Source organism: Cavia porcellus, unplaced genomic scaffold (genome assembly GCF_034190915.1).
Source record: "Cavia porcellus strain 051 isolate PalLab524CR breed Dunkin Hartley unplaced genomic scaffold, mCavPor4.1 scaffold_8, whole genome shotgun sequence".
Lineage (NCBI taxonomy): Eukaryota > Metazoa > Chordata > Mammalia > Rodentia > Caviidae > Cavia > Cavia porcellus.
The window spans coordinates 32394441-32421704 of record NW_026947491.1 but is presented as its reverse complement, the minus strand read 5'-3'; the positions used below and the strand labels follow the sequence as shown (position 1 = coordinate 32421704).

At 35.3% G+C, this 27264-nt stretch overlaps 1 protein-coding gene across 4 annotated transcripts in view; it reads right to left on the bottom strand.

The window, feature by feature from the left end:
• Positions 1–27264, bottom strand: part of Cntn1 (contactin 1) — a 373034-nt gene that overhangs the window by 114187 nt on the left and 231583 nt on the right. For 3 of the 4 annotated variants that reach the window (XM_063254557.1, XM_013159444.3, XM_063254559.1), the window contains 5 exons: positions 18774–18906; positions 15367–15539; positions 12753–12848; positions 3503–3709; positions 568–667 (listed from right to left, as the gene is read on the bottom strand). In XM_063254557.1, the coding sequence (XP_063110627.1) occupies positions 568–667; positions 3503–3709; positions 12753–12848; positions 15367–15539; positions 18774–18906 (709 nt within the window). The remainder of the gene's footprint in view (positions 1–567; positions 668–3502; positions 3710–12752; positions 12849–15366; positions 15540–18773; positions 18907–27264) is intronic. The other variant, XM_063254558.1, reaches the window with a different exon arrangement.

The following is a 27264-nucleotide window of genomic DNA, read 5'->3' as shown; positions in this document are numbered from 1 at the left end:
GAAGGCAAGTGTGGCCTGAGTTGTTGCTTTGGCTAAAGTCATTCTCTCTGGGACAAAATATATGTTTTTTCTTATCATACTAATGAAATAATCCAATGAGTATGAATGCACCACATACTTATTTCACTAATAAGTATGTTTTCAAATCACATCCATTTACCTAAAAACATGTCTAGTTTATCATTATTTATGGCTGAGTAGTATTCCATTGTATAGAAATACCACATCTTTTATCCATTCCTCAGCCGATGGGCATTTAAGTTGTTTCCAAGGTCTGGCCATTATAAAGTGTGCTACTATAAACATGGATGCAATATATCATTGTGGTATGATGTCTTTAATTCTTTTAAGCAGACACCCAGAAGGAGAATATCTGGGTCAAATGGGACCCCCAATCCTCATTTTTTGAGGAATCTCCACACTGATTTCCACAGTGGCTGCGCCTGTCTCCATGCCCACCAACAATGGAGAAGGGCTCCTTTTTCCCCACAACCCCTAGATCACTTATTTCTCAGAAGGTGTGAACACTAATATGCTTCTGTGTATGTCAAGGAAAAGTACACTTACTTCCCAAGTGCAAAACACTCTAGAGTCACATTCTGGCCCATCAGTGCATATATGTCCTTAAATTGAACTACAATATCAGCCGGGTATGGTTTTGTTGTTCCTGATATTAAAAGAAATATAAATATTCATGAATTACTAAGCAAAATAATATTTTTGAAACTTAGTGATTTTTTAGGATCAGAACAACTTCCTTACAGAAGGCTTTTCCCAAAACGTGTTGGTTGTGTCACAATATAGAGATTTGCTTGCTTATACATAGTATGTGTAGATACAAATCTGATCAAGTATTTGCAATAAAATTGTCTCATTCTGATAACTTAAAATCACTTTCAGCCCACTAAAAATGTTCAAGGCATTAATAAGGAATGTCAGATATGTGTAAGGCATTTTGACCAATCCTATGCAAACTCAGAAAGATAGAAAAAAGGCAGAAAAGAAGCAGGAGGTATCCACAGAGATGAAGGCAAATGGGAAACAAGTTGGAAGAGAGAGGCATTTTATGTCTAAAATGTGTTATTCTGTCAGCCACATAAGAGAAGAAAGAGGTACGGAAACTTTAAGTACATTGTTTAGGATCGTGAATACACACTTGATACTGTAAAATGGTAAGACACAAATAAATCCACAGTGATATATATATATATATATATATATATATATATATATATATATGAAAAAGTAAAATAAATAGACTAAAAGAGTGACTGCCAAAGAATATAGGATGGCGAAGCTGTGAAAATCTTAGAGGAGACTGCAATTGAACTGAACCAGCGCTGGTTGAGAAGGAAAAAGCAAAGTTCTGGAATTTTTCAAGCAACTATAAAAGGTCTTCAGTCATATTACAATATATGTGGTTGAAGATAAGCTTGAATTTACAATTCAGAATCCCTGAAAACACGTTATTAAAAGTTTTGAGACTAATTTTCTCGCTGGGAAAAAAATCAATAGGATTTTCTTACTGGATAAAACCAAAATGATCTGATTTTTTTTAAGTGTTATGGATCTTATCTCTGGTTTAAGGAATAGACTTTTTTGATAGCTTTAAATGATGAAGCATGGAGAAGACCTGAAGAAGGTTGTATCATTGATTCAGGCAAGATGAATGAGAGCCAAAACTAAGATATAGTAACAAAAAAATCACAAAAGAAAGAACAGACACAAACTGTATTTCAGAGGCAGAATCACCAGGACTGCTCCTCAGATCTTCGTTCCTCCAGGTGCAGGACAAGGCCCGAAGGCCTCGGGCCACCTGGGACGCTCAGAGCTGGCAGATTCCCAGTCTCTGTTCTAGGACTGCTGAATCATGATGCCTGGATTTCACAGCTTTCTCAAAACTTCTTAGAGACTGCCGTGCTCATTTGGAACTACTGAATTATCTGTTCTGAATATCAGGGAAAGAGGGGAGTTGATAAAAGAAAGAAAGTCTGCGTTGTGCTCCAAAAAATAAAACGATATTGCCAAATGACTCAAGAACACCAGAAGAGTTTTCATGGGTAGGTAATAAAACACATCTATTAGCATGCCTGACAGCCTTGGAAAAGTCCAGGGTACCAGTGGAATTAAGTGAAAGAATCAAGGCGTAATTTAAAGTCATCTGCCTATGACTACAATTGAAAGTGTAAGTAGGTGAGAATATTCAGGAAACAACTGAAATAAAACATAAAAGGAAGAATATCTGGTAGAGAATGCTATATTGAATTTATCAGACAGGCCGATAGGAGAGGAGGAGTGCAGGAAATTACAGGAAAGAAAAGTTCATGAGAAGCAGAAGAGCGATGTCAAGGACCAACAGAGTTAATGACAGAAACGTGTTCTCTCCATTAAGTAAGCATGAAGATGTGATTACACAAGAAAAGAATACGCAGAGAGAATGAGGAAGAGGACATAGTGAAGCTCAGACAGGAATGGTAACAAGTGCTGTAGTGAAGTCTCTAACTGAATCAAATGGGATCTTAACGAGGTCAACTGGAGGAGTTAGTGTGAATGAAAGAATACTGCTCCCATTGAGACAGAAAATAAATAGAACTACCGAAATGCAAATGTATTTCTTGAGAAAAAGAAAGACGATAAGAAAATTTATGCAGTGTCTCCTTTTTCACTCTGTAGGAGAGTATCTAAGTCTAAGAAAAGTAAAAAGAGCCAGAAAGGCAGCAATATGTCCTGAGTACTAATTATGTGACTGTCTCGCAATAGAGAGAAATCTGGAGTCTCAGTGGCATGAGGGCGTTTTCCCTGTTGTTACACTGTAATCAGGAGTAAAGGTAGGAACCAAGCATAAATCTGTCAGCTCTGAAGTGATTACTTGAAATTACTGATATTTTATTTCACTTGAAATCATTGCCATTACTGTGAAGTAAGCACATATATTGTGATCTGATTCTCTTAATCAGCAGTGATTTTTACAAATGAAGTTATTTTACTTGGAACCAGGGAGAAGGGCAATCTAACCAGGGATCACAGAATAATAATCCTGTCGTTATTATTCAGAATAGAAAAGGCAATTGATTTACTTACTTGCATCATAAAAATAGTTTCTTTAAAAGATTGCAATAATCAAACTACCTTTCCCTCTCATTTCTGCAATCAGTCTTGCTTGTTTGGATCTAATTATTTGTTTTCTTTATGAATTTCAGAAGTAGGATTGGGCAGGAAACAAAAATCAGATGCCAGTGATTCTTACTGTAGCCAGAATATTGGCACCGGACTTATGAATCAGTTCGCCGTGTATTTCCCATACTAATGGCAACTAATTCAGACTCGAAACTCTCAACTCAAAGAATGGACCAAACTTTGCATCTCACTTTTAAGTGCACACAATTCATATTCTACCACCCAAGAACTTTGCATGTCTCACCGCAGGTATTCCTTCTCATTGCTGTAAGCATGAAACAAGCAGACAACTTTGTAAAAATAGTGTAACATGTAAAATGCTTACGTTCGGGAATCGGAATGAGTGGGATGAATTTGCTGAATACACTCTTTGTAATAGAAGGACTGGATACAAAGCAGGAATAATTGCCTTTGTCAGAAGCCTCAACATTTGCAATATAGAGATTTCCATTCGTCTGAGACACAAATCTTCGTTTATCCATTGTGATGAACACAGGAAATTCATTTAGAAGCCAGCGGTAGCTGAGATCATCTACAAGAAAATATTGTCTACTAAGTATTTAGCTCTTCAAAAACAAAGATTCTGCTTTCTAATCATGAGCCATCACATAATCTAGTAGAGGTTGTGGTAGAGAAAAAGTTAGAGAAAAACCAACGCCAACTTTGTGTAAATTTTCAAATAGCTACCGTATTTTTCATAAAATAAGTAACATACTGTTTATCTATCTCTATTAATCTATAGAGTATTAAAAGTCTACTTCCATTTTATTGATGAACTAAGTGAAATTCAAGTTAAACAACTGGTGTAGGAGTTTCATGATCATTAAATTAAATGTGTTTAGCATTTCAAGAATGCTAAGAAGGAGTAAGTCCTCAGGAGTAACTGTAGAAATATACAGATGAAACTATGGACAGTGTATCCATTTAGATACCAAAAGTTATTCGTCTCTTTAACTGTATCTTGATCATGTGAAAACTGCTACTAGAAAGAGTGTGATTAGAAATCTCTAGGTGAGGTTAAATGGTTTTCTATGTAAAATGGTACAAAGTCAGGGTTTCATAGCATTCAAGGCTCTTTTAAAGATGAAAATTAATATCATGACAAACTACCAAAGATAGAAAACAAAATTGCCAAGGTGAGAGTGAAAGATTGTGAAAAGTTAAAAGAAAAGTGCACTGTGTGAAACCTGAATAATTGAAGTTAATGATCCAGCCACTAGATTTATGTTAGCTCCATAGTAATCTCCTGTAATATAGAACATCAGAATGGTAAAGATGATTGTATTATTTGAGTTTTAAATTTGATTTTTTAAAGAATCAGAATATGTTCATTTGAAAAAAAATGGGAAATAAGATAGTGTTGAAATAAGAAAAAAAAAAAAAAAACCTGCCACATTCATCTTCCAAATCAGAATTACTAGCACATCTCTTCCTACGCATTTATATCTATGAATTAATAAATTATTGTAATTTATTACAACTGTGCTGCTTTCAGGTTACAAAACAATTTGGAGAGGAAGAAATTTAAGAACCGGTTTAAATTTTTGAAATTATGGCATCCTGGAATTTGGAAAGAAGTATCATATTTAGAAAAAAGAATTGTGTCTTTTGTCTAAACTAATATTTATAATAAGTTAGGAGCATAAGACTGAATCCAGTAGACCCATTTCTGAAATTTTTACTGTAAATTTATATTTTAGTGTAATAGTTGGGTGTGCATCACAGAACCTTTCCCTGTAGCATAAAGAAAGCGATAAATATGTTTATTTACTTGGTTTGATGAATGGGAAGGTATGTGGATGTGTGCAAAAGTGGCAAAATGGAATTTTTCCCCACCTCATGCTTCATGTAACTGGTTTACTTAGGCATCATAGTGGGCCCAATAAAGCATGTCACCCCAGGACTTATTAAAAATTATTATCTTTTGATTTTTCTGATAGAAATAGCCCAAATCAGTACAATGGCATGTGGAAAAACAGATTTGCAAGTTTGGGAGGAGGTCAAAAGTGAATCATTAGATTATTCATGCATGGATGATGATGATCCATTATGGCAGGACACATTTTTTCAAAATAGAAGAGTATTGTGGGTGTATAATAATGATGATGACTTTGATATTGGCCTTCTGTGACAATAAAATGGTGCAAAAATTGACTGATACAAACACAGGGAATTCAGAACTTCTTCATTCAGATGAAACAGAAAACAGCAATATGAGTATATATTTCACAGTAAAAATGTTGTGATATGGTCATGCAACCAAATGGAACAATCCAATGTTAGAAGTAGGTGTCAAAAGCATAGTGAGGATCTTGGTAAGGTCCAAAAGAATGAAAGGTACTGGAAAGAATGGCAGCACTGTCATTCAATGTTGCAAACTGCAACAGACAAAATGTTACAAAATGTGAAATACACAAAGGCTGAAATGCAAGTAAAATGTTCTGATACTCCAATAGCCATAATAAGAACTGTATTTATTATGACACCTCACTAGCTAAAATGAAAAGATCCCCTAGGTCTGCTGTATTTAGCAGGGAATTCTCATGGTGATCTCAAGAATGTAAAAGACTTAGTGAAAAGCGATGAGTCAAAGTAGAGCACAGAACTTTATGCCCTTGTAGATGCAAAGACTTATGCTTAGATATTTACCCTGGAACTCAGCCATCAGATCTGTATTTATATAGCAATAAGCCAAATGATATTGTGAACAGGCTTGTTAACTCTAGTCTCCCAAATTAACTTGAATACAACATCCAATAATTGATTTACCAGTTTCAACTGATGGCTACATATGCTAACAGAGCACAAGTTGACAAGCACAGAAACTGTAAGCAAGAACAAAGCAGAAATTCCAAATGAACTGTTGTAGTTTTTAAACAGAGAATTGTATAGTATGATCTTTGAATATCAGATTTATATTGGCCTCATATCTGGCAAAGAAAAACTAGTGGTGTCAGCATTGCACTGGGATGGAAATATTGATAAGGAAACCTTGACAAAACAGAAGCCTGAGATGGAAACTTTCTACAACAAAACCAAAGGTGGAGTAGATGTTGCTGAGTTATGCAGCAGCTATGGTGTCACTTATAGCACAAAGTATTGTCCAATAGTTCTGTTTTACTCTGAAAACTGTGATGTCACTTAAAACAAAGTTTTGTCCAATGGTGCTGTTTTACTCAACCCTAACATGTGTGGCATAGTGTGATAGTTTACAAAGAAAGTAACAAGTGCAAAATATCATAGAGAAATTTCCTTAGAGGATTGGAACTGGAGCCCATAAGATCATTCATATCAGAGGAAAAACAAAATGTTTCGGACCAGAGAACTACACAAAAGAATTGTGGGGCATACTGGTGAGCTGACAGGTGAATAGGCAGGCAAATCATCACAAAGACCTACTGTGACAACAGGAAAACAAAGTGTCAACTGTGCCCTACAAGAAAGTACAGGAAAACAAACCATACATACTATCAGTGTAAGCAATACTTGCGTATGGAACATGCAGTTGTCATGTGTGAAGCCTGCCTTGGGTGTGACGTTTGAAGCAAAGCTTATTTCATTCTGTGGTAGACTTTTGTTTGTGTTTATATTGTAGTTCACATAGGTTTTTATTTCTGAAGTTCTCTTTTAGATTTTGTAAACAAGTAAACAGTTGATGTGAAAATGTTGATGTTTATTCTAAGCATTCACTTCATACTTGATGTTTTATTTTATTGATATTTCATTTCCCGACTAAGTTTACATTATACAATATTATAGTAAGTTTCCAATAAGAAGAGAAGAGAGGTGACAAGATTGTCATAGGAAAGGAAACCTAACACATATGCTCTCAGCGAAAGGAGACATGTGCTTGTCTTCCCTATTTAAAAAATTATCAGTGCAATTGTCACGTATGAAGGCTGACTTGTAGGTGTGACAGTTGAAGCAAAGCTTATTTCTGTGTTAAAAGTCTGCTGGTATTTTCATTGCAATTCATATAGGAACTTATTTCTGATTTTATCATTTAGGTTTTGTAAGCAAGTACACAACTGATGTGAAAAAGTTGACATCTGTTCTAAATGCACAATACATATTAATTTAAATACTTTATTCATTGATAGATTATGTTCCTATTATACACTGTATAATATAAAATCCTCCTGACAAAACAGTAGGACCCACAAAGTGTCAAATATCTCCCACAAAAACATAACAAAAATGTAAAACACATGTGATGGCATCGTGAGCCATAGGTGTGCATGGAATGTGCTGTTGTCATGTGTGAGGACTGCTTTACGTGTGATAATTGAAGTAAAGATTATTTTTTAAATGCTATCTATATTTTCGTTGTAGTTCATAAAAGAATTTATTTATGTTGTTCTTTTTTAGACTTAGTACTCCAAAAACAGTCAATGTTGAAAACTTGGATGCTTTTTTATAAACACTAGATAAATATTAAAAATTCAATACTTTGTGATACTTTTCCTGTTAATTATTGTTTAATATAAGAAAACTCATAAAATTTAAATTAATAATTCATCAATATAAATATTCTAAAGACTGTGACAGTTTACTGACAAAATTAGTGCTATGCTCCAGACTAAAGAAGACTGTCTTTTCCTGATTCAGAAATAATTTTTCTTATTCTCAACTAAAATTAAAAATCAGTATTTTGTAAATGGTTTCTGGTAAGAACTAAAATAAAACATAGTTAAGGAAATATGTATATTTCCTTCCATAAAAGGGAATTTTATAATTAATATATTCTATAATATTTTAAATATGCTATCATGCATAAAATATATTCATGATTGTCTAAATACTCAATAATTATGTAAATTCAGAACCTGGATTTTAATTCTAGATGTGACTTCTGTTAGACTAGTCATTCTATCAATTTCTCTTAAATTTAAGACATGTTTTCTGTTCTCCACTCATAAAAGATGTGTGAAGAAAAATATGTTGTGATGCTTGAACTTTTAAAGATGAAAGCTAGTCAGAGAAGCTGTTGTGGTGATGTTCATATGGATGGATACAATTCTTTAACTGTAAGGAATATGGTCTGATTGACTGAATGTCCAGTATAGATTCTCTCATTTACTTCTTATATACAAACTCAGTATTTCTAGTGTGCCATTAAACCAGATAGATGTGATCTTTGCATTTGTGGAGTTTGTAACTATATATATATAGTTATATATATATATAGTTTTAGCCAACTGATAAGACCATTCACTTAAAATAATAACTGCTAGAGGAGGTTAGGACATATTCATACCACAACAAAGCTAGGAACACTGACAATTTTTTAAATAGGGGAAGCAAGTCCTTGCTAGTTAGAGTGACTCTCCAGAGCTGATAGTACAGCAACAGAGTCAGAACTGATACTCTCACTGTGCTTCCCCTGCCACCAAATCTGTACCATTGGTCCAGTGGTAACGACCCTGACTCTCTAACTTAAAATGAGGCAATTTTGGTAATTAAAAACTAACCTTTAATTCAGTTCTCTCAAGGGATTATCCTTGTGTTCCCTTCTCTGTATAGATAATAAATCAATCATTTTGAAAAAGCTATCATCTGTTTTTCTCCTACCACTGGGAACTGTATTAGATAATAAGTTGTTGTAAAATTAATTTTTCAAGAAGAGCAAGTACTAGCATATGCTTAAGAAATGTTTCTTCTATCAAGAGATACAAAAACTTGGGGCTGGGGATTTAGTTCAGCGGCATAAGCACCTGCCTTGCAAGCAGGCGGTCGTGAGTTTCGATCCCCAGTACTGATAAAAATGAAAAAGACAAAAAAAAAAAAAAAAAAAAAAAGAGATACAAAAACTTTATTCACATTGTTCCAAAGAGTCTGGACCATGCACATCACAGGGAAGTATGTTTAGCCAACTGCAGTGCATTTATTTAGTTCATTGTGTTCCTTTTGACCTACATCATTTATCTACCCTTATACATAATGCAGCTTTCTCCTAAAAATACAGTTGAAGTACTGTAGCACACCCTGAAAGAATAATTTAAAAACAAAGATTTTAGAACACTTTCATACCATTTTAAAAATTAGTTTTGACAGCATATAATGTAGCTATACTGATAAAATCATCATACCTCCTGATCACTGCTTTGATATGGCAAACTGTAAGTTAAACATGCTTTAGAAAATGTAATAATGTATATATATATATATAGGGAATTAATATATTTTATATCCTGTCTTGTCTATTTTTAAGTTGATATTTTAGATCTGCTGATAATATTCAATGTACCAGACAGTATTTTCTTAAGAGTACTCCTACTCCCTTTTCAATTTAAAATTCATACATGTGTCTATTATTAGTCACTTTATATTTCATCAGTTAGTATCCACCCTTCAAATGACTTTTCTCTATCTATCACCCAGTGTTCAAAGATCTATGAGGTGTATATGGTAAGTCAATTTTTGATGGTGATACTGATGGAAACTTAGTTGGGAACAAAACATCATGTTCTCATTTTCAAGAATCTAGGAGTTTAACAGTCTTATAGATTTATGGTTTTTTGCAGTACAAAAAAGTCTAAAGAAGTTTACCTATTCACAAAAGTTCACTGCTATGAGCAATCAATTTAATGAACAATTTCATTTACTCTTTCATTCTCTTATCCTCTCATTCCTCAAAAATGTATTTAGCACTTCTCTGTGGTACGTATTATGCAATCAGTAGTGTAGTAAATGCTCTGATAAAACTGAATAAACATTCGCACTGAAATGCACATCTGTGGTTGCTCATGATAAACAAGTACCATAGTTCAGATTCAGATTTCTCTTTTAAAAAACTGAGAGCACTCAAGTCTACAAGCAAATATAATGGATTATGATAGATGAGCTATTGTTTGATTGTTTGATCATTTTTCATGCCTAGATCATGTAACCTGAACAACCACTTCTAAGATAACAAATGCAATCTATTACTAGAGCTAATTTTTTATGTTTTTTGAAATCTTGTATTTCTATCCTCTTTTCTGTTTTGATTTTTAAAATAAATAAAAAATTTTAAAGATGATAGGTGAGCTACTTCCTTCTAGATCTTTTCCTTGTACTTAAATGACTCTTCATAACCATGAATCAAACATCTTTAGTATAATAAGATGAAGTATATGATAATGGGTCCAAAATGTTTAATATGCTTAGACATATATTATTTAATATTTATCCATTGAAATTATTATCCCATTTACTGTTTTCAAATGTTCTAATAAATTATTATAAGCTTTATGTATGAAAAACATGTAAGAGTCATTATCCTCAAATTTTAAATGAGAAAATTAAGATAAACATTGCTAAGTTTACTTGACATAGTAAAAACTAATTCCCAGATTACTGGGACATGATAAGTATAAATGGGTAGACATATAACATTCTTCATAGTTAAAATCCAGGGAAGGATTTCTTTGCACTCTCAACTCAGTGAAGTTCCCAAATACAAATCACAAAACCTTAATGTAACAGAAGTAAGAGGAAGATTTATGGCACAAGTACGACACACATCAGTTGAAGGTGGTATGTATAATGTTCACTGGTATCAGAAAGTTCATCTCATATCAAATCATATCGTATCATATCATGTCAAGTAAGAAGCTGGCACTCTTGGTTTAATGGACTTAAATTTCTACAAATCCTGCTTTGATCCATGTTACAGTTTGTGTCTGGATGGCTCCCCAAGCCTCATACACTCATGGAGGGAGCTGAGCCTAGCATTTGTGATTGGTTCATTGTCTAGCACTGGGATTAGTGGTGTGAGTGCTGCACCCACCCAGGGGCGAGTAGCTGGCATACAATGTCAGAGAGGGAAGGAGGCATACTTTGTCCTTTTCTACTCTATTAGCTCTTGTTGTTTGTGGTGGCCAGGAATGGCTGCAGTTTACCATGACATTCTGCCTTAGAGCCAGCTGAGTGTTGAGTGAAGCCAGTCATTTCTCTGAACTAGAAAAGTCCTCCATGCCATGGTCCCTGTAGCTTCCCACTGCATTTTCACTGTTGTCTACCTTACCCCCTCTTGCTTACACAGCCGCCTGGGCTTCTTGCTTACCTATAGCCATCGTGCAGGACTTGGCACTTGCCGCCTCTCCTGCCTGGCATGCTCTTCTCACAGACATTTGTACTCTTTCTCACTCATTTCCCCCAGGTAGTCATTTAAAGATCCTTTTTCTCAAAGTTCAACTAACCCTTTCACATTTATTCCCTGCCCTTCCCTGTTTTCTGTTTTCCTCCTGAGCATTATCTACCAATTCCTAACACACTCTGCCTTTCCATTATTAATCTTACTGCCTGTCTGTCAGTCTGTCAGTCTGTCTGTCAGTCAGTCAGTCTGTCTGTCTGTCCCAACAGAAGGTCCTAAGTCTGGTAGCTTTTTAAAAATTTTACTCTGATAAAGAATTTCTATGTCATAGACAGTGCCTGACACATAGAAAGTACACGTAAGAGACTGCTACGTCAAGGATAAAGGATGAAGCCCATCCTATCTCCCATGATGCCAGTGTAGCTACTGACTCTCTCTGGTCAATAACTTGTCTGTGGGAACATTATGAAGAAGGAGAGATTTCATTCACGGATTTAGCATTTCTTCAAAAGAACACTTTTTGCTTGGCAAGCTTAAGGTCATGAGTTCAATCCCCAATACCAAAAACAAACAAAAAGAACCTTTTCTCTCATTGAAAAGTTATTACATTTTAAAGTCCATATGCTCCTCCTATGTTTATCTTTCTCCTTCTACAGAGAAATTACCACTATTTTATTTATTAATAACCATAATTATTATAATATATATAATTTTTCAAGGACTATAATTTTTTGCAAAAATACAGATATATGTGGGTATGCATCACCCACATATATCAGAGTGATATGTTACACAAAATTATTTATAATGGACTACTATTTTATATTCTCTTTGAAGGTGTTTAAAGTCAAATTTATGATATAAATATTGGAACTGTAAGAGAAGAAGACCTTAGTTATTAATTGTGAAAAGTGTTATATTTTATTTCAAAGACATTTTTGATAAGTAGAATATGGGAAAAATTTTATGAAACATCTGTTAATTTAATTGCACATATATATGTGGATATATATTTGAATCTCATGATAGAAGACACTTAATTTTGTTTCTTTTCTACAGTTATTTTTGTTGATTGTCACCCCTACACAAATCAATAATTTACTGTGTCTCTGTTCCTTTCTAGAGTTTAGTTACAGTTTACAGTACACCGTAGAAGAAAAATTTAAGTTAAGCGACTATTATACATCATTCAATGGTGCTATCCTGTTCCAAAAAGTCTATCATAAAAATGTAATTTAATGAAATATAATCCAACACATATATAAATAATTTATAAACTGAAATGATACAATATCCTTGGAGTTAGGACCAAATGATTAATAAGTCTAACAGAAAAGCATACATAAGCTCTAGTGAGTACCATATTTCAGCTGCACAAATACAAACTTTTATTTAATTAATGATGCTCCATGAGTGTTTGGTAAATTAGCAATGTCTCATTACTATGGAAAAATGTTAACCGGCTCATCTCATTGCTCCTCGGAGAGAAACAGCTTACCTGGAAAGTGATAAGGAGGGTCACAGAGCAACACCATTCCTTTCCCTTCTTTCACTCTGACTTCAGGACGCTCCTCAGGGGGAAAAGGATCAAGATCTAATTACAGGGAAAAAATGGAAAAGTATTCATTCTCTGGGCAGTAAAAGAGTCTATCGTTAGTTTTTTTACCTTTCACTAACTCGCTTTTGAGATATGCACCTTGAGGTTGGTTTGGTGAACATGTGAAGTCCAACTCATTTGCACATTGTGATATTCTCACATACTCTTAAAGCGTCCTATCACAAGTTACAAATCCATGGGTGTGTCTCACAGCCTGCACAAAATTTCTGTAGAAACTTTTGTTTTACACTCCAGGAGAATCTCAGTGAAATATAATGGAATCAGAAAACACCAGAGATCTGACACAGACCAGGAATAAATAGGAAAACTTAGAAGAGTGGGCTCATGTGAAGGAAATTTCTCTTCCCATGGGAGGACTCGGGGAAGGAATACAAGTGAAAGGATGTTAGCTGGAGAATGTAAAAGGGAACAATCTTTTGCTCCTTCTCAAACTCTGAGTATGCCTAGTTCTAATTTCCTTTATTTTTATTTTATTTTATTTTTGGTGTCCATAGTACCTTTATTATTTCCATAGCTACTTGGATCTCCCTTGTTTGCTACAGTCTGGAGAATGCAGTAGATGTGACTGAATATCAGTTTAACATGCTGAGCACCAATACCTGGCTCAGGAATGATGCTCAAGGGAAGAGCTGGTTTACTTTCTTCTAGAAACTGATTTCCTCGGTCCCTTGTGAGTATTCAATATGTCAGCAGTCTCTTGCTCTCAGAGAGAGCACACAAAACCTAACCCTCTGGCCTGGCATAAGCCAAAGACCTTTACTCTTTTTTGTGTACTCAGAACTCACAATTTGCTTCATTTTTTTTTCTTTTCTTTTCTTTCTTTCTTTCATTCTTTTTTTTTTTTTTTTGTACTGGTAATTGAATTCAGAACCTTGTGCTTGCCAGGCAGGTGTTTTGCCACTGAGCTAAATCCCTATCCTTTTTTATCTTTACCTCATTTGAATCTTCACTCGTTTTACTAATATCTACTCTGTTTTAATGCTGCCTTTCTTCCAGTTCTTTATCTGTGTTCCACATCCAAATTTTAATAGCTAATTTTCACTACCCTCGATGTCTTGCTTACCTCTATAGATACATCCTTTTTAATCACTATCCTTTTTGGAGAGGCCCCTTTGCACCAACATTTCAAGTTCATTTGAGCACCACCCCTATCCTCAGTGGCTTACTTGACATTTCAACCTGGACAACTTCATACTGTCATAACTCCTCTATATGGTTCAACCATTTACATGCTTCTTTCTATCCCTGAAATTGGCTTTTCTTGTTCCCAACCCATTTTTAATAAGAACCGATTTTCCCCATTTAACAAGACTTTCCTTGAAAAATATACTTAGAGCCATCTTTCCTTCAGTATAAGACAAGCTGTGAATCCTTTCCTCAGTCAGTGGCCTTACTGACATTAATTTCGTCACATTAATTTAACCATACTATCCCTTCTGGCTCAGTTCTTATCTTGCCTGGTGATTATTATTACCATGTAAGATTTGTTAAAACACCATTTGTATCTTACAGTCCATATTGCAAAAGATTATAAATGCTGACATAAATATACATTGAAGATCATCTAGTCTACCTCATCTCTCAAAGCATAATTTCCTTTCAGAACCTACTTATTTTTAGCTTAGCATAATATTTCTCAATTTTGCTTTCATGATTGTCTCCTACAAGGTGAAAATTGTCATTTAAGTTAAATTTAAAATAATTAAATTAGTCAAAATATGATTTGGTTTATTCTAAGAGATATTAAATATTGTGAAATAAGACACTGTCAACATATGTAAGAGCATTGGAAAACAACAAACCATTGGATTGTAATATCTGGGATGGTTTCTTCCCCTAAAAACCAATTTTCATTCTTTTTGGATTGCTCTCACTGAGAGGATGTGGTTTAGCAGTTTTACAGATGCTAGCTTTCAGAGTCATTCAAGACCCCTCAAAACATGGTGAAAATTTATTTCATGACATAATCTCACACTATTTTAAATGCACTCAAACTATGCTGCATGACATCATGTTCTCCGGAGATTTTCTCTTTATGGCACCCTTAAGTTCCACTCATCTTGTAAGATCCACCCTGTCTATGGCACCTTCCTGCAACTATTTTTCCTGCTCCATTCTTCTTACTCTTAGCGTGGCACTCACTGCTATCTATCCTGGATACAACCGCAAAATCCCTGTATTTTAATTTACAACTTCCACACATGTATCTCGCTTGGCAACAGTATCAGGCTGTCACCTGTGTGAGGAAACATACTGTGCCTTTTTCTACAAACACACAGGAAACATTCAGTGCTTTGTTAGAAAAGTTAAGCAAGGGGGCCACTTTTTACTGGGAAAAGTAAACAGAGGTATTTTAATAGAAGAAACACACCAAAAGAGTGGATCACCAAAGAAATAACCTTTTAATTCATGTAGAATTTTATCAATAATTAAAAACCTTTTTTTTTAACTTCACATAAATAAACTTGCCTATTTTAATGTTATGGTTACTTACATCCAAAGCTCAGTGTTGCCTCAGTACTTCTGACCATCCCATAGTTATTTGATGCCAAACAGTAGTATATGCCAGCATCCTTCTGCTTGTCAGGATTGTTGATAACAAGGTTTCCTCCCACCATACTGTATCGATCACTTGTTAGATCAACGTCCCCATTATTCATTCTCCATCTATGAAGAAAAGATACGTCATGGCTATGGTGGAGGCTTGAACTGTGCTGACAGAAACGTCATTTAAAATAATTTGGGTACAGCAGCATGTTAAGTCAGATGTTTAAGAATATGACAGTGTGTTTTCTTTATGTCCTACACTCCTGAGTATTATGATCATGATGTATAATTTAGTTAATGTACAGAAACACAAATGTGAAACTGCATGACCTATTTTCTTTTTAAATTAGATGTTCTAAATGACAAATATTTTGTTGTGTTACTCCATAATTTGATTTCTTAGTGGATAAACTTGAGTTATGATTGATAACCATCTACCTACTTATACCTTCATACGTGTATTTAAATGTTGTATAAAATATTAAAATCATAACGCTAACATAATGAAATTAAAAATCAATGTTTGATCCCAAATAGCAAAGTAATTTTTTCAAAGAAGCAAATGGAAATCAAGGTTCTGCTTAGTAATTGTCATATTTGTACCACTAGAGGGCGATCACACCATTGACAAATGATAAAACTGTTCCAAGTCACAAATAAATTAGTAAAACTAGATATTCCTCATCCTGAGGTGGAAACCAGTTGTGCCTTTTCTCATTATTTAGGAATTGGTTTTGGCAGAAGGAATACCCCTTATTCGCAATTTTGGTGAGACATGCTGCATATGATCAGACCATTCACCTAGAAAACGGGATCTAGCATTCTTGGTGAGACAAGAAGAACGGATGTGGAAAACAGGTTTTGACTAAGATGACCACTGTGATAATTACATGGCTCTGTATAAGGGGTTAGCCTTTGAGCCTCCACATCCTGAGGAGGACATGGGCATCAAGGTCAAAGGGGTCAAGTAGTTGAGTAGAAGCCATAACCACAACTCCCACTTCTGGAATCATTTCACAGGGAAAAGGTTATGCTATTTAAAAAGCCTAATGATTTTAGAATATTTTTAATCAAAGTTATTGGAACATTTTTAATTATAGTCTTTACAGTATATCAGATAATTTTAAAAGCAAGATAAAAAACAAGGCTTTTGTATTTTATAAACTTCTCCCTTTAACCCAATGAATGAGTCTCCCTGCCCTTTTCCGTAGTTGATGGCAGCACTGTCCCTACCTGAAGCATCCACTATTGTTGCTCACTTATTGCTGTGCAACGCCAATTATTGGGACTCCTCTCCCAATTATGTTGGCTCCCAATTTTGGGTTTTCATCTTAATTTCCTCTAATGGATCTGATTCTGCCTGTGATATCATGTAGTGATTAATAGTTCTTGTCTGTGTAAGCTCATGGGTCTATTTTCAGAAATATATGCTAATGTGGCAGTCCCTTTTGCACTGCTTTAAATAGTTTTTGTGTAGTGCCTGCTGCTCTGGGGATAGGAATAAGCTAATGGGAGCCTCGGGGTGCTAAGTGGGAGGCAAATCTCTCTCCTGTACCTCTCGCCTCTCCGGGTGTTGCCATGAATAACACATTATCTCAGAACATACTACAAATATAAAACTACAGTGTGAGTGACAAGTTCCATGATTACCAAGGTGAATATGGCTCGCTCTGAATACTAAGTAAATTTTTAAAACTTCAAGTGTTCTTTTCTGTCAGACTAGGTGCACCATGAGATAATTGCTTTCCTTTTTTTCTCTTTCTGAAACTGGCTGCCTTCCTAACAGGCTTCAGAATCCCATCTAGCTCTCTGTGTTTACGCATGGATAATGAGGTCAACTCAACCTGGGAATTTCAGTGTGGATGCAACCTATGCAATGTAGTTGGTGAATCATCTGCTGGAAAAGTTCTCCTTAGTGTCTGCCACGTGAGGGAACGGGCAACAAGAAGCACAGTCTTGTCAGGGATGTGTTCCTGGAAATCTACCTGAAAACAACATCTTGGATTTGTTGCCCTGTTCCGGCCTAGAAGAGGATTTTCTAAGGTTCCCTGTGGGAATTTCCAGGACAGACCATCACAGAATAAGTATCACTGAAGTAACTTTTGAGAGTCTATCAATCTATCTATATAGATAAACAGTGGAAAAGTTATATGCTTCTTTGGAGTCATTAAACTCATGTTTTAGTCCTGAATTTTGTGACGTACTAACTCAAGTGAAAGAATTTATTGTGAATGCAGTTTCCTGTGCAGAATGACCTCAGATTAAACCTCTGTTGCCATACTAGTCCATGCCCATGACTACATGCATAGATTTCCCTTATGTACAGCTGGAGGGTAGCAGTAAATCTAGCCCATCAAATATTTTTAGAACCAATGTGTTATTTACAACTTACAATGCACCTCCATGCATGAAATTGAAAACAAGAACAATTACACAGGGATTTGGTGTCTAAATTCATATTTTCTTTTAAGAACAATTTGTAATTCTAGCTAGAGGCAAGAGAAAAAGAGTGCAAGTAGAATTAGGTAGGAGCTATTCTCTTTAATACTAACTTTTTGTACCAATAACATCTTATTCTTCCATCTAGGAAAAAATCTACTACTAAAATCAACCTTGTTAAATGACAACCTTCAGTTAAATCAGGTGACATTAACCAAGCTGGAGTCCTCAGTTTCCCCATCAATCACTTGCTTTGTCTTCATGGAACTGTTTTACAACTGAAATTGAAATCTACTGGCATTTGTTTAGTTTTCAATCCTATTCTTTGAATAACAATAGAAACCGTTCATTTTTCTGAGCCATCTGAATCAGAAAAACTCACCATGGCTTTTTACATAAGTACTTTTGATATCATAAATGTGTAACCCAGAAAAAGAAAAATAAATTTATATAGATTGTTAAATAAATAGAGATATACTAAAATTTCGTTATTTGATTGTAGATTTGATATTATTAAAAGGATAATGTTTTATAGAATTACCTATGCAAGATTTTCAGATGTGGTTAATACTGAAAATATTACCTATCCTTTATAGATATGAATTATTCAAGATCATGCATACAAAAAAATCTATCCTCCAAACTCATATATTTAAATTATGTATGCTTTTCATGTAACCTTTGGGACGCTTAACAACATCACTTCATTGGATAATTTTTAAGTGAATGATGTGAAATGCCAATAGCATTATCTGTTCAGATAACAGTGAGTGACCTAATTACACATATTTAAGAAAGCTACTCTGTATTGGAGTATTAGACAATGCTTTTCAACAGTCTATATGTGTTGTTTGTTTCCTGGCCCATGGTTTTTGGGAAGGGCATGCTTTGAAAAGAGCAAATAAGGTGCATTACTTGTAAACTGGGAAAGGGCTGGCTCGTGCCCTGCAGTTCAGTGAAACTTTCCCTTCTAGTGATTCTTCCGGATAAATGGTATTGATTGGTTGCTCTTCAAAAATTGGTCCAAATCCTTTGTCTTCTTCAGAAACTGTGAAAAATATAACATTATTTTATATTATATTAAAGTCAAAGAAAATGTGGATACATTGGAGAAAAAAATGAGAAACACAGACTCCCCATTCTAATTCAAAACCAAGATACCATGTCTGTAACCCTCACGAAAACACTTAATTCCTTAGTTGAAAACTTCTGCTTACCACTCGCCATTTCCCTAATACTATCATGTGATGCCAACTTTACCTACTTATGGCTCCTCAAACAAGCCACGATTTCTTACCTCTGGCTTTTTGTATGCTTTTCCTTTTCCTAGAATTGCTGTCCCACTTTTCTTTTCTCATTAAAATTCCAGTGGTCCTTTATAACCTAGCCTTCAGGACACCACATCTTACTCTCCTGGCTCTAGCTAATTCTCTCTTGTTTGCCCTTCACTTCCATATTTATAGTACTGCACACCTGCTATGATTCTTAATGCATCTTTCTGTCCCACTAGATTGCCAGTGCTCCAGGACAGATTGCTGTGTCTCTAACCTCACACACAAGTCTTCTAGCTAGCTGCCTAGCTGTCTGGAATGCACAGCTCCTTAAACATGTTTTAACAATTGAATAAATACATAAATTGCTTTCCAGAAGTACTGAGGAAATTGGTCTCTTTCCTGAGTCCATTTATTTTTTGTCCTGAACATGTAAACAGCCTGGTACTCAGCAACATCTAGTCAACTTGTAAGCAATTTAGGTGGTATGAGATATGAGGAACTGGTTTGGGACTCCCTACAAACATGCTCTCACTGGGAAGCAGTTGTCCTAATGGTGCATCCTCTTGGGAAGGAAGAGGAACATCAGACAGCAGGGTGGAGAAGAGGGAATCAGCCATGGGTCACCAGTGTGGGGACATTTATGTAGCACAACTAAGAGCCAGATGCTCCCAATGAATTAATAATGATCTGTGTACTAGAAAAGAGGATTATTCTTACATGAAGTCCCCGAATTCTCTACTTGAGGCAAGGCATGATTTATATCTCTAATTTATATTTTATCAGAGTTTATGGCAAATGGTATATTGGCTTTTTAACTTATCCAAATCAACCTTGAAAAGGAGCACTCAGTTCAAACTTGTCTTAGCAGATGCATTATGTCATTTAAGTCTCGCCTTACTACCATTTTCCAGTGTGCCTTTGGAAAAATTATTTAATCTTTGTTAGTATCAGCAAAACCTTTTATAAAATAAGGGATAAGAGAAAAGGTTAATGTCAGAATTATTTTAAGATCATGCATGAAAGGTAATGTATCTGTGTTGTAATTAGCAATCACTAAATGCTGATTTTCCAAATATTCTCAAGAATTTACCAATCTTGTCAAATTTTAATTTATATTTTTATGTGTTCCAACTCACAGACTAATGATAGAAATTTCAAACCCAGAAGCCATGCTGTTTTCACTCTCATACCTCGCATGCTATTAGCCTTGTTCTGTTTTGAGCACTTAGTACAGCTTTGTTGTATATGTAGGTGTATAAGAGAGTTCTGAAGCTACTTTCCTCTACTATGAACTGTTTTCTAAACTAATCCAAACTATTTCAAAGAAGCCGCCTCATTTCTTGGTTGCAGTGCAAAAATTGCCTTTCAAGACTGTATCAACCTCAGCTCATTTCACAAGCTCAGCCGTGTTATTTCACGTAGGAGGAAAATCAGTCATTTAATTAAGATTTAATTCCAGTAATCTACCTTTCAAGCTGCCATTTTTAACAAACTATCTGTGTCTTATGGCTTCTATACTCACAAGGGAAAGACAGGGATGTATATACTCAGGACTCCCTTACTAGGTCTACCTCAGCCATAAGTGAGACCATGAATATATCATTCAGATATGCACAGAGGCTCTCTGCTAATGACTTGTGAAGTCCTGATTTGAGCTGTCTCCTGTTCTACATTCTTTTTTGCAGTTTTAACCAAAAATACAGGTAATGCTTTCTGCTTCACTTCTAAGGCTTTTACTGATGCTGCCCATTGTTTGCTAGCCAGTCAGGATATAATAGCACACAAGGGAAAAATGGGAAATGAAATCAAATCCTTGAGGAAGACAGATTTTCATTTTGGATAAAAGGCCTGGGTTTTTCCATCTGTCAAAGAAATGACCTTGCACTTAGCAATGACAAAAGTCATATGCTATTTCTCTTCCCACTTGGACAACTTCATAAATGCCTCCTTGAGTCTGTTTCCATTGCACTTTTCTGACTGGAGCAAGTTAGTAATATATGCCAACTTGGAGATCCAGTTATTCTTCCAAAGCACAAAAAAGTGCTCAAAAAGACAAGCAGAAAAGTGCCTGTTTATCAGTACACTTAGAATCTTACCCTGAGTGCAAGATGATTTCTATTCCCATCCTATTACTTGAAAAATAGTGATTTCAGTGTGAATTATTTCAAACTATTATATATAACCCCTAATATATATTTAGAAAACAAAAATGTATATTGTTCTTTGGAGTGTAACACTCATAGTTAAATTCTAAATGCATCATTTTGAAGTTATAACCATGTGGATAATGTCATTATTACTACCAATAACCCAGATCATGACATTTAAGGGAAAATGGAGAGATGGTGCAGTTATGTTTATAAGGTAATAAATAGAAGATCACTGATCTGTAGTGACTAGATTTCTGTGTCTTTCAAAAATACTAGTTTAAGGATTTAAGATGGTCACCATGGAAGCTTCAGTTTGATAGACTAGAATTCAGGCTTGATTCTGGTTTTATATATAGCAATGAGATTTCAGATACAATACCAAAACTATGATCCATGAAAGATAAAAAATGGGTAAGTTGCTTTAATTGAAAACCAAAGCTCCAGCTCTGTGAAAGATGCTTTTAAAAGCATCTCAGGTCTTCAGGTTTAGGAACTCTCCTTTGGATCTTTCCAAGTTACATTCCATAAACAACAAATTGGAAAAATGTTTAAATAACTAAATGTGTCTCACTTAATAATGGGGAATATAGTGGTGAATGTACATGTCTTAATATAATTTTAACATATTTCATTAGGCACAGGACTACAGTAGTTAAAGCCCCATCATGTGATTGTATTTCCACTATAAAATACAAAATACTTCTGATCTGCTATTCAACCCTCACACTCTGAGGAAGAGTTGATAATATTTTTCTGTACCCATGCATGGTCTGCCTGGTCCCAAGAGGCAAAGTGGAATGTAAAGTATTTCTTATAATACTATTTTATAACTAGAGTTACTGTCAGAGAGACAGCAAGAGTAAGAAGTACCATATGTACAGACCTCCTTTGCACTGAGACAATTCTGATTTGTATTCAAAATGTGAACATAAGTCTCCAGGAAGCCAGACATCTCTGCTTCTTAAGGTGCAATCTAACACATGCACATTTCTGATGCTGAAGTTCCCTTTGCTTATTCTTTGTACCCTAAGGACAAGACTTCAATGCCTGCCATAACTAAAGCATCTACCAGGCTCTATCCATTTTTATCTGATTTTGTTCAAGTTTCTCTAGGGCAATATCCCTGAGAGGAGGTGGGTGGAGAATTTGGCTAGCAACCTCAAACAGATCAAAAAATATCTGAGAGGGCCACTGATCATCAGCTGCCCTTCCTACTTGTCTCCTTGACCTGGGACAGAAGCAGATTGTTAGCTGCCCTTCCTTCTCACCCTTTTGGACCTGGGACTGCTGTGGATTGTTGGTTTCCCCTCCTTTTTGCCCCCTTGGATCTAGGACCATTGCAGATCATTGGTTGCCCTTCATCCTGTCTCTCCAGAACTGGCATAGCTGCAGATTCTACCCTTCCCTTCACCCAAAAGACCGCAGCAGCCCACTGACAATCAGCAACCATTTCTACCACCTGCAGAACCTTGCTGGGCTGATAGGAAACTCAATAATCCCTTGTCCCCACAGAGGACATCAGTGGACTTGTGACAGTGTGGTGAATTTCCCTCTCAATTAGAGGACCTCAGTGGGTAAACAGGAGCAGTAGCAAAGTCCTCCCCAAGTTGTAGGATCTTGGCAAGCATGGCAAGAGTGTGGGTGAGTTCTTCCTCTACACAAAGAACAGCAGGTTGATTGAGGAGAGTGCCAATAAGGCCTCCCCCAACCAAAAGGAAAGACACCCAGTGACACAGGAGGGTCCTAGCTGAGGCAAACATTATAGCCAGGTAGATCTGAAGGCTTGAAACAGCCTGAAGCTGTAGAAACAGCAGGAACTGAGGGTTGATTTACACCAATACTCCTAGGCTAGTCAGCATAGGAAGAATATAGGATTCACCCAACAGGCTCTGCAGGGAGAATTCAGGTGACTGTCCCTCCCCTTCATTGTGTTACCCAATAACTGGGCAAATATCAGCCACACAATAGGACCCTAAAACTTGCACTGCTGAAAGCTGAGAGTAGTGGGATTGAAAGGCCAAATACTAGTCCAAGAGGTGAAAATGACAAAATAAAATGCAATTTCAAACATCCAGTCCATTAGGAACAAGCACAGAAGACATCAAAATAGAGGACATTAAAATTCATACACCTGAAATTTCTGAAAATATAGCTAATGAAATAAAGAAAAAAATCTACGAAGCTATAGAGGAAATCAGATTAGAAATTATCTCTCATGTAAAGAAAGAAATGACAACTTTAATAAAAGAATTGCTCAGCAAAGCTAGAGAAGATATAGATTAAAATATATGGGACCGTATAAAAATGATTGACACATTGAATGAACAATATAGAAAAGAAATAGAATGCATTAAACAAGTTAAAAGAGATACTCAAGAAATAAAAATTCTATTGAAAGTTGCCAAACTATTTGAATGAAGATGAGGATAGAATTTCAGACCTTGAGGACAGAATTCTACCTAACAATCATTAAAGGAAAGAACTTTTAAAAATAACACAGCAGCATAAAACAGCAACCCAACAGCTTCAAGATGATGCAAAGAGAAACAATCTAAGACTAATATGCATCAATGAAGATGCAAGAGTCAGTATAAATCACATAGGAAAACTATTCACAGAAGTAACAGCAGAAAATTTCCCAAACATGGGAAAAGAATCTGATATGCTGATAAGTGAGGCATATAAAACATCAAACAGTCATCACCAAAATAAATCTACACCCCGACATATAATAATTCAGAACCCAGACATACGCATAAAAAAGATAACTAAAAGCTGTTAGAGAAAAGATACAACTCACTATCAAGAAAAGCCCATTAGAATCATGGCAGACTTTTCAGCACAAATTCTCAAGTTAAAATGAGCATGGAGTGAAGTACTTCAAGGCCTGAAATTAAACAACTTTCAACCCAGATTGATTTACCCTACAAAACTTTCATTGAAATTTAATGGAAAAATAAGATACTTCCATGCCAAAGGACAATTGAAGAAATTCATGTCCACCAAACCAACCCTAGAAAGAGTACTGAAAGACATACTAGAGAGGGGGCTGGGGATTTAGCTCAGCAGCATAAGCACCTGCCTTGCAAGCAGGCAGTCGTAACTTCAATCCCTGGTACCAATAAAAACGAAAAAGACAAAAAAAAAAAAAAAAAGATAATAAAGACATACCAGAGAGAGATAAAAAAAATGACTACAATTTCAGAACAACAATGTAAGGAAGCCACCCAGACAGGGCAAGCAATTAAACAAGAGGAAAAAACAGAAAACCAACAACAGGAAAATAATATAAAAAAGTTGAGTCAGTACATATCACTCACATCCATCAATGTAAATGGCCTCCATTAAAATAAATAGGCCAAAAGAATGTATCAAGAAACAGTATCCAACAACATGCTGTATACAAGAAACACATTTGACTCTAGGGAAACTTACAAACTTAAAGTCAAAGGATGAAAAACAATACTCCATGTGACAGGAGCTCAGAAAAAAAAGATCATGAATATCTACTTTGAAAATCCTTATTCACATAGGGTGGAAAGTGCAGAGGAAATGGACAGATTTCTAGAACTATATGAATTATCAAAGCTGACACAAGAAGATATCAGAATTTTGAATAACCCAACATCAGCAACTGAAATTGAAAATGCGATTTAAAACTTACCAACAAAGAAAAGCCCAGGTCCTGATGGATTCACTGCTGAATTTTACAAGAAATTCAGAGAAAATTTAATTCCATTACTCCTCAAACTCTTCAATGAAATTGAAAGGGACACAATGCTCCCTAACTCATTCCTGGAGACAAGTATCACTCTGATACCAAAACCACAGAAAGACTCCATCAAAAAGAAAAACTATAGGACAGTCTTAATAATGAACACTGATGCAAAGATTCACAATAAAATACTAGCAAATAGAATGCAGCAAATCATCAAAAAGATTATACATCATGACCTGGTGGGATTTATCCCAGGAATGGAGGGATAGTTTAACATACACAAATCAATAAATGTAATACACCACATCAACAGAGCCAAAGACAAAAATCACATGATCACCTCAATAGACAGAGAAAGAGCTCTTAATAAAGTCTAACATTTGTTCATGAAAAAAACCCTACAGAAACTTGGAATACATTGTATCTACCTCAATCTGATAAAGGCTATCTATGACAAACCAATAGCCAACATTATACTAAATGAACAAAAACTGAAAACTTTCACTCTAAAATCAGGAACCAGACAAGGATGTCCACTATCACCACTCCTATTCAATGTAACTCTGGAAACATTTGCCAGAGCAATCAGAAAAGTGAGAGAAATAAAAGGAATAAGGATAGGAAAGGAAGAAGTTAAATTATCACTATTTTCAGGTGATATGATACTCTACATAGAAGACCCTAAAAACTATCAGAAGACTACTAGAGTTAATAAACAAATTCAGCAGTGTAGCTGGATACAAAGTCAACACTCAAAAATCAATAGCATTCCAGTACACAAACAACAAACTCACGGAGACAGAAATTATGGAAATGAAACCTTTCACAATAGCATCCAAAAATGTAATATTTAGAATCAACTTAATAAAGAATGTAAAAGACCTATATGCTGAAAATTATACTACTCTTAAAAAGGGAATTGAAGAGGATATTAGAAAATGGAAAGGTATCCCTTGTTCTAGGAAGAACCAACATTGTGAAAAAGGCCATACTCCCAAAACTGTTATACAGATTTAATACAACCCCAATAAAATTACCAGTAATATACCTTAGATATCTAGAGAAAATGTCCCCAAAACTCATTTGGAAACATAAAAAACTTAGAATAGCAAAGATTATTCTGGGCAACAAAGGCAAGGCAGGAGGCATCTCAATCCCTGACTTCAAGTTATACTACAAAGCTACACTGATAAAATCAGCATGGTTCTGGCAAAATATAGACCTAAAATTTAATGGTACAGATTAAAAGATGCAAACACAACCCTAAAGATACTTAGCCACCTTATCTTTGACAAAGTGGCTAAACATGTTCACTGGAAGAAAGCCTCTTTAATAAATGGTGCTGGAAAAATTGGCTTTCCACATGCCAAAGATTGAAACTAGAACCATGTACATTAGCATGCACTAAACTAAAGTCAAAATGGATTGACGATGTAAATATCAAAATAGAAACACTAGATCTGCTGGGAGACAAAGTAGATAGAAATCTTAAAGATATAGGAGTAAGGCAAAATGTTCACGAACAAAATGCAAAGCACATGGGAAGTACTTCAAAGAATCAACAACTGGGATCTCGTCTTATTAAAAAGTTTTTGCACTGCAAAAGAAATCACCAACAAAGTGAAAAGAAAATTCACATAATAGGAAAGAATTTTAGTGAGCAGTTCCTCAGACAAAGGAGTTATATCCAGATCATAGAAAGAACTGAAAAACATCAAGCTCCCCAAATTAAAAAACCCACTCCAAAAATGGGCATCTGGGATGAATATGCATTTTGCAGATGAAGATATAGAAATGACAAATAAATACATGAAGAAATGCTCACCATCACTGGTCATTCATAAAATGCAAGTTAAAGCAACATTGAGGTTCCATGTCACTCCAGAAAGAACGGCTGCCATTAAGAAATCAACCGATATAGATGTTGGTGGGGCTGTGGGGAAAAAAACACTTCTCTACTGTTGGTGGGAGTGTAGAATGGTGTGGTCACTGTGGAAGTCAATTTGGAGAACCCTCAAAAAACTAAGATTGGAAGCACCATTCAATCCAGATATTCCTCTTCTGGGTATTTTTTCAGAAAGATTGAAAATGTCATTTCACAGAAATATATGTGCACCCACATTTATAGCAGCACAATTTGTAATAGCTAAATCTTGGAAAGAAACAAAATGCCCACAGAATGGATGAAAAAGATGTGGTGTTTATATACAATGGAATATTAATCAACTATTAAAAAGGATAAAATAGAGGCTTTTATAGGTAAA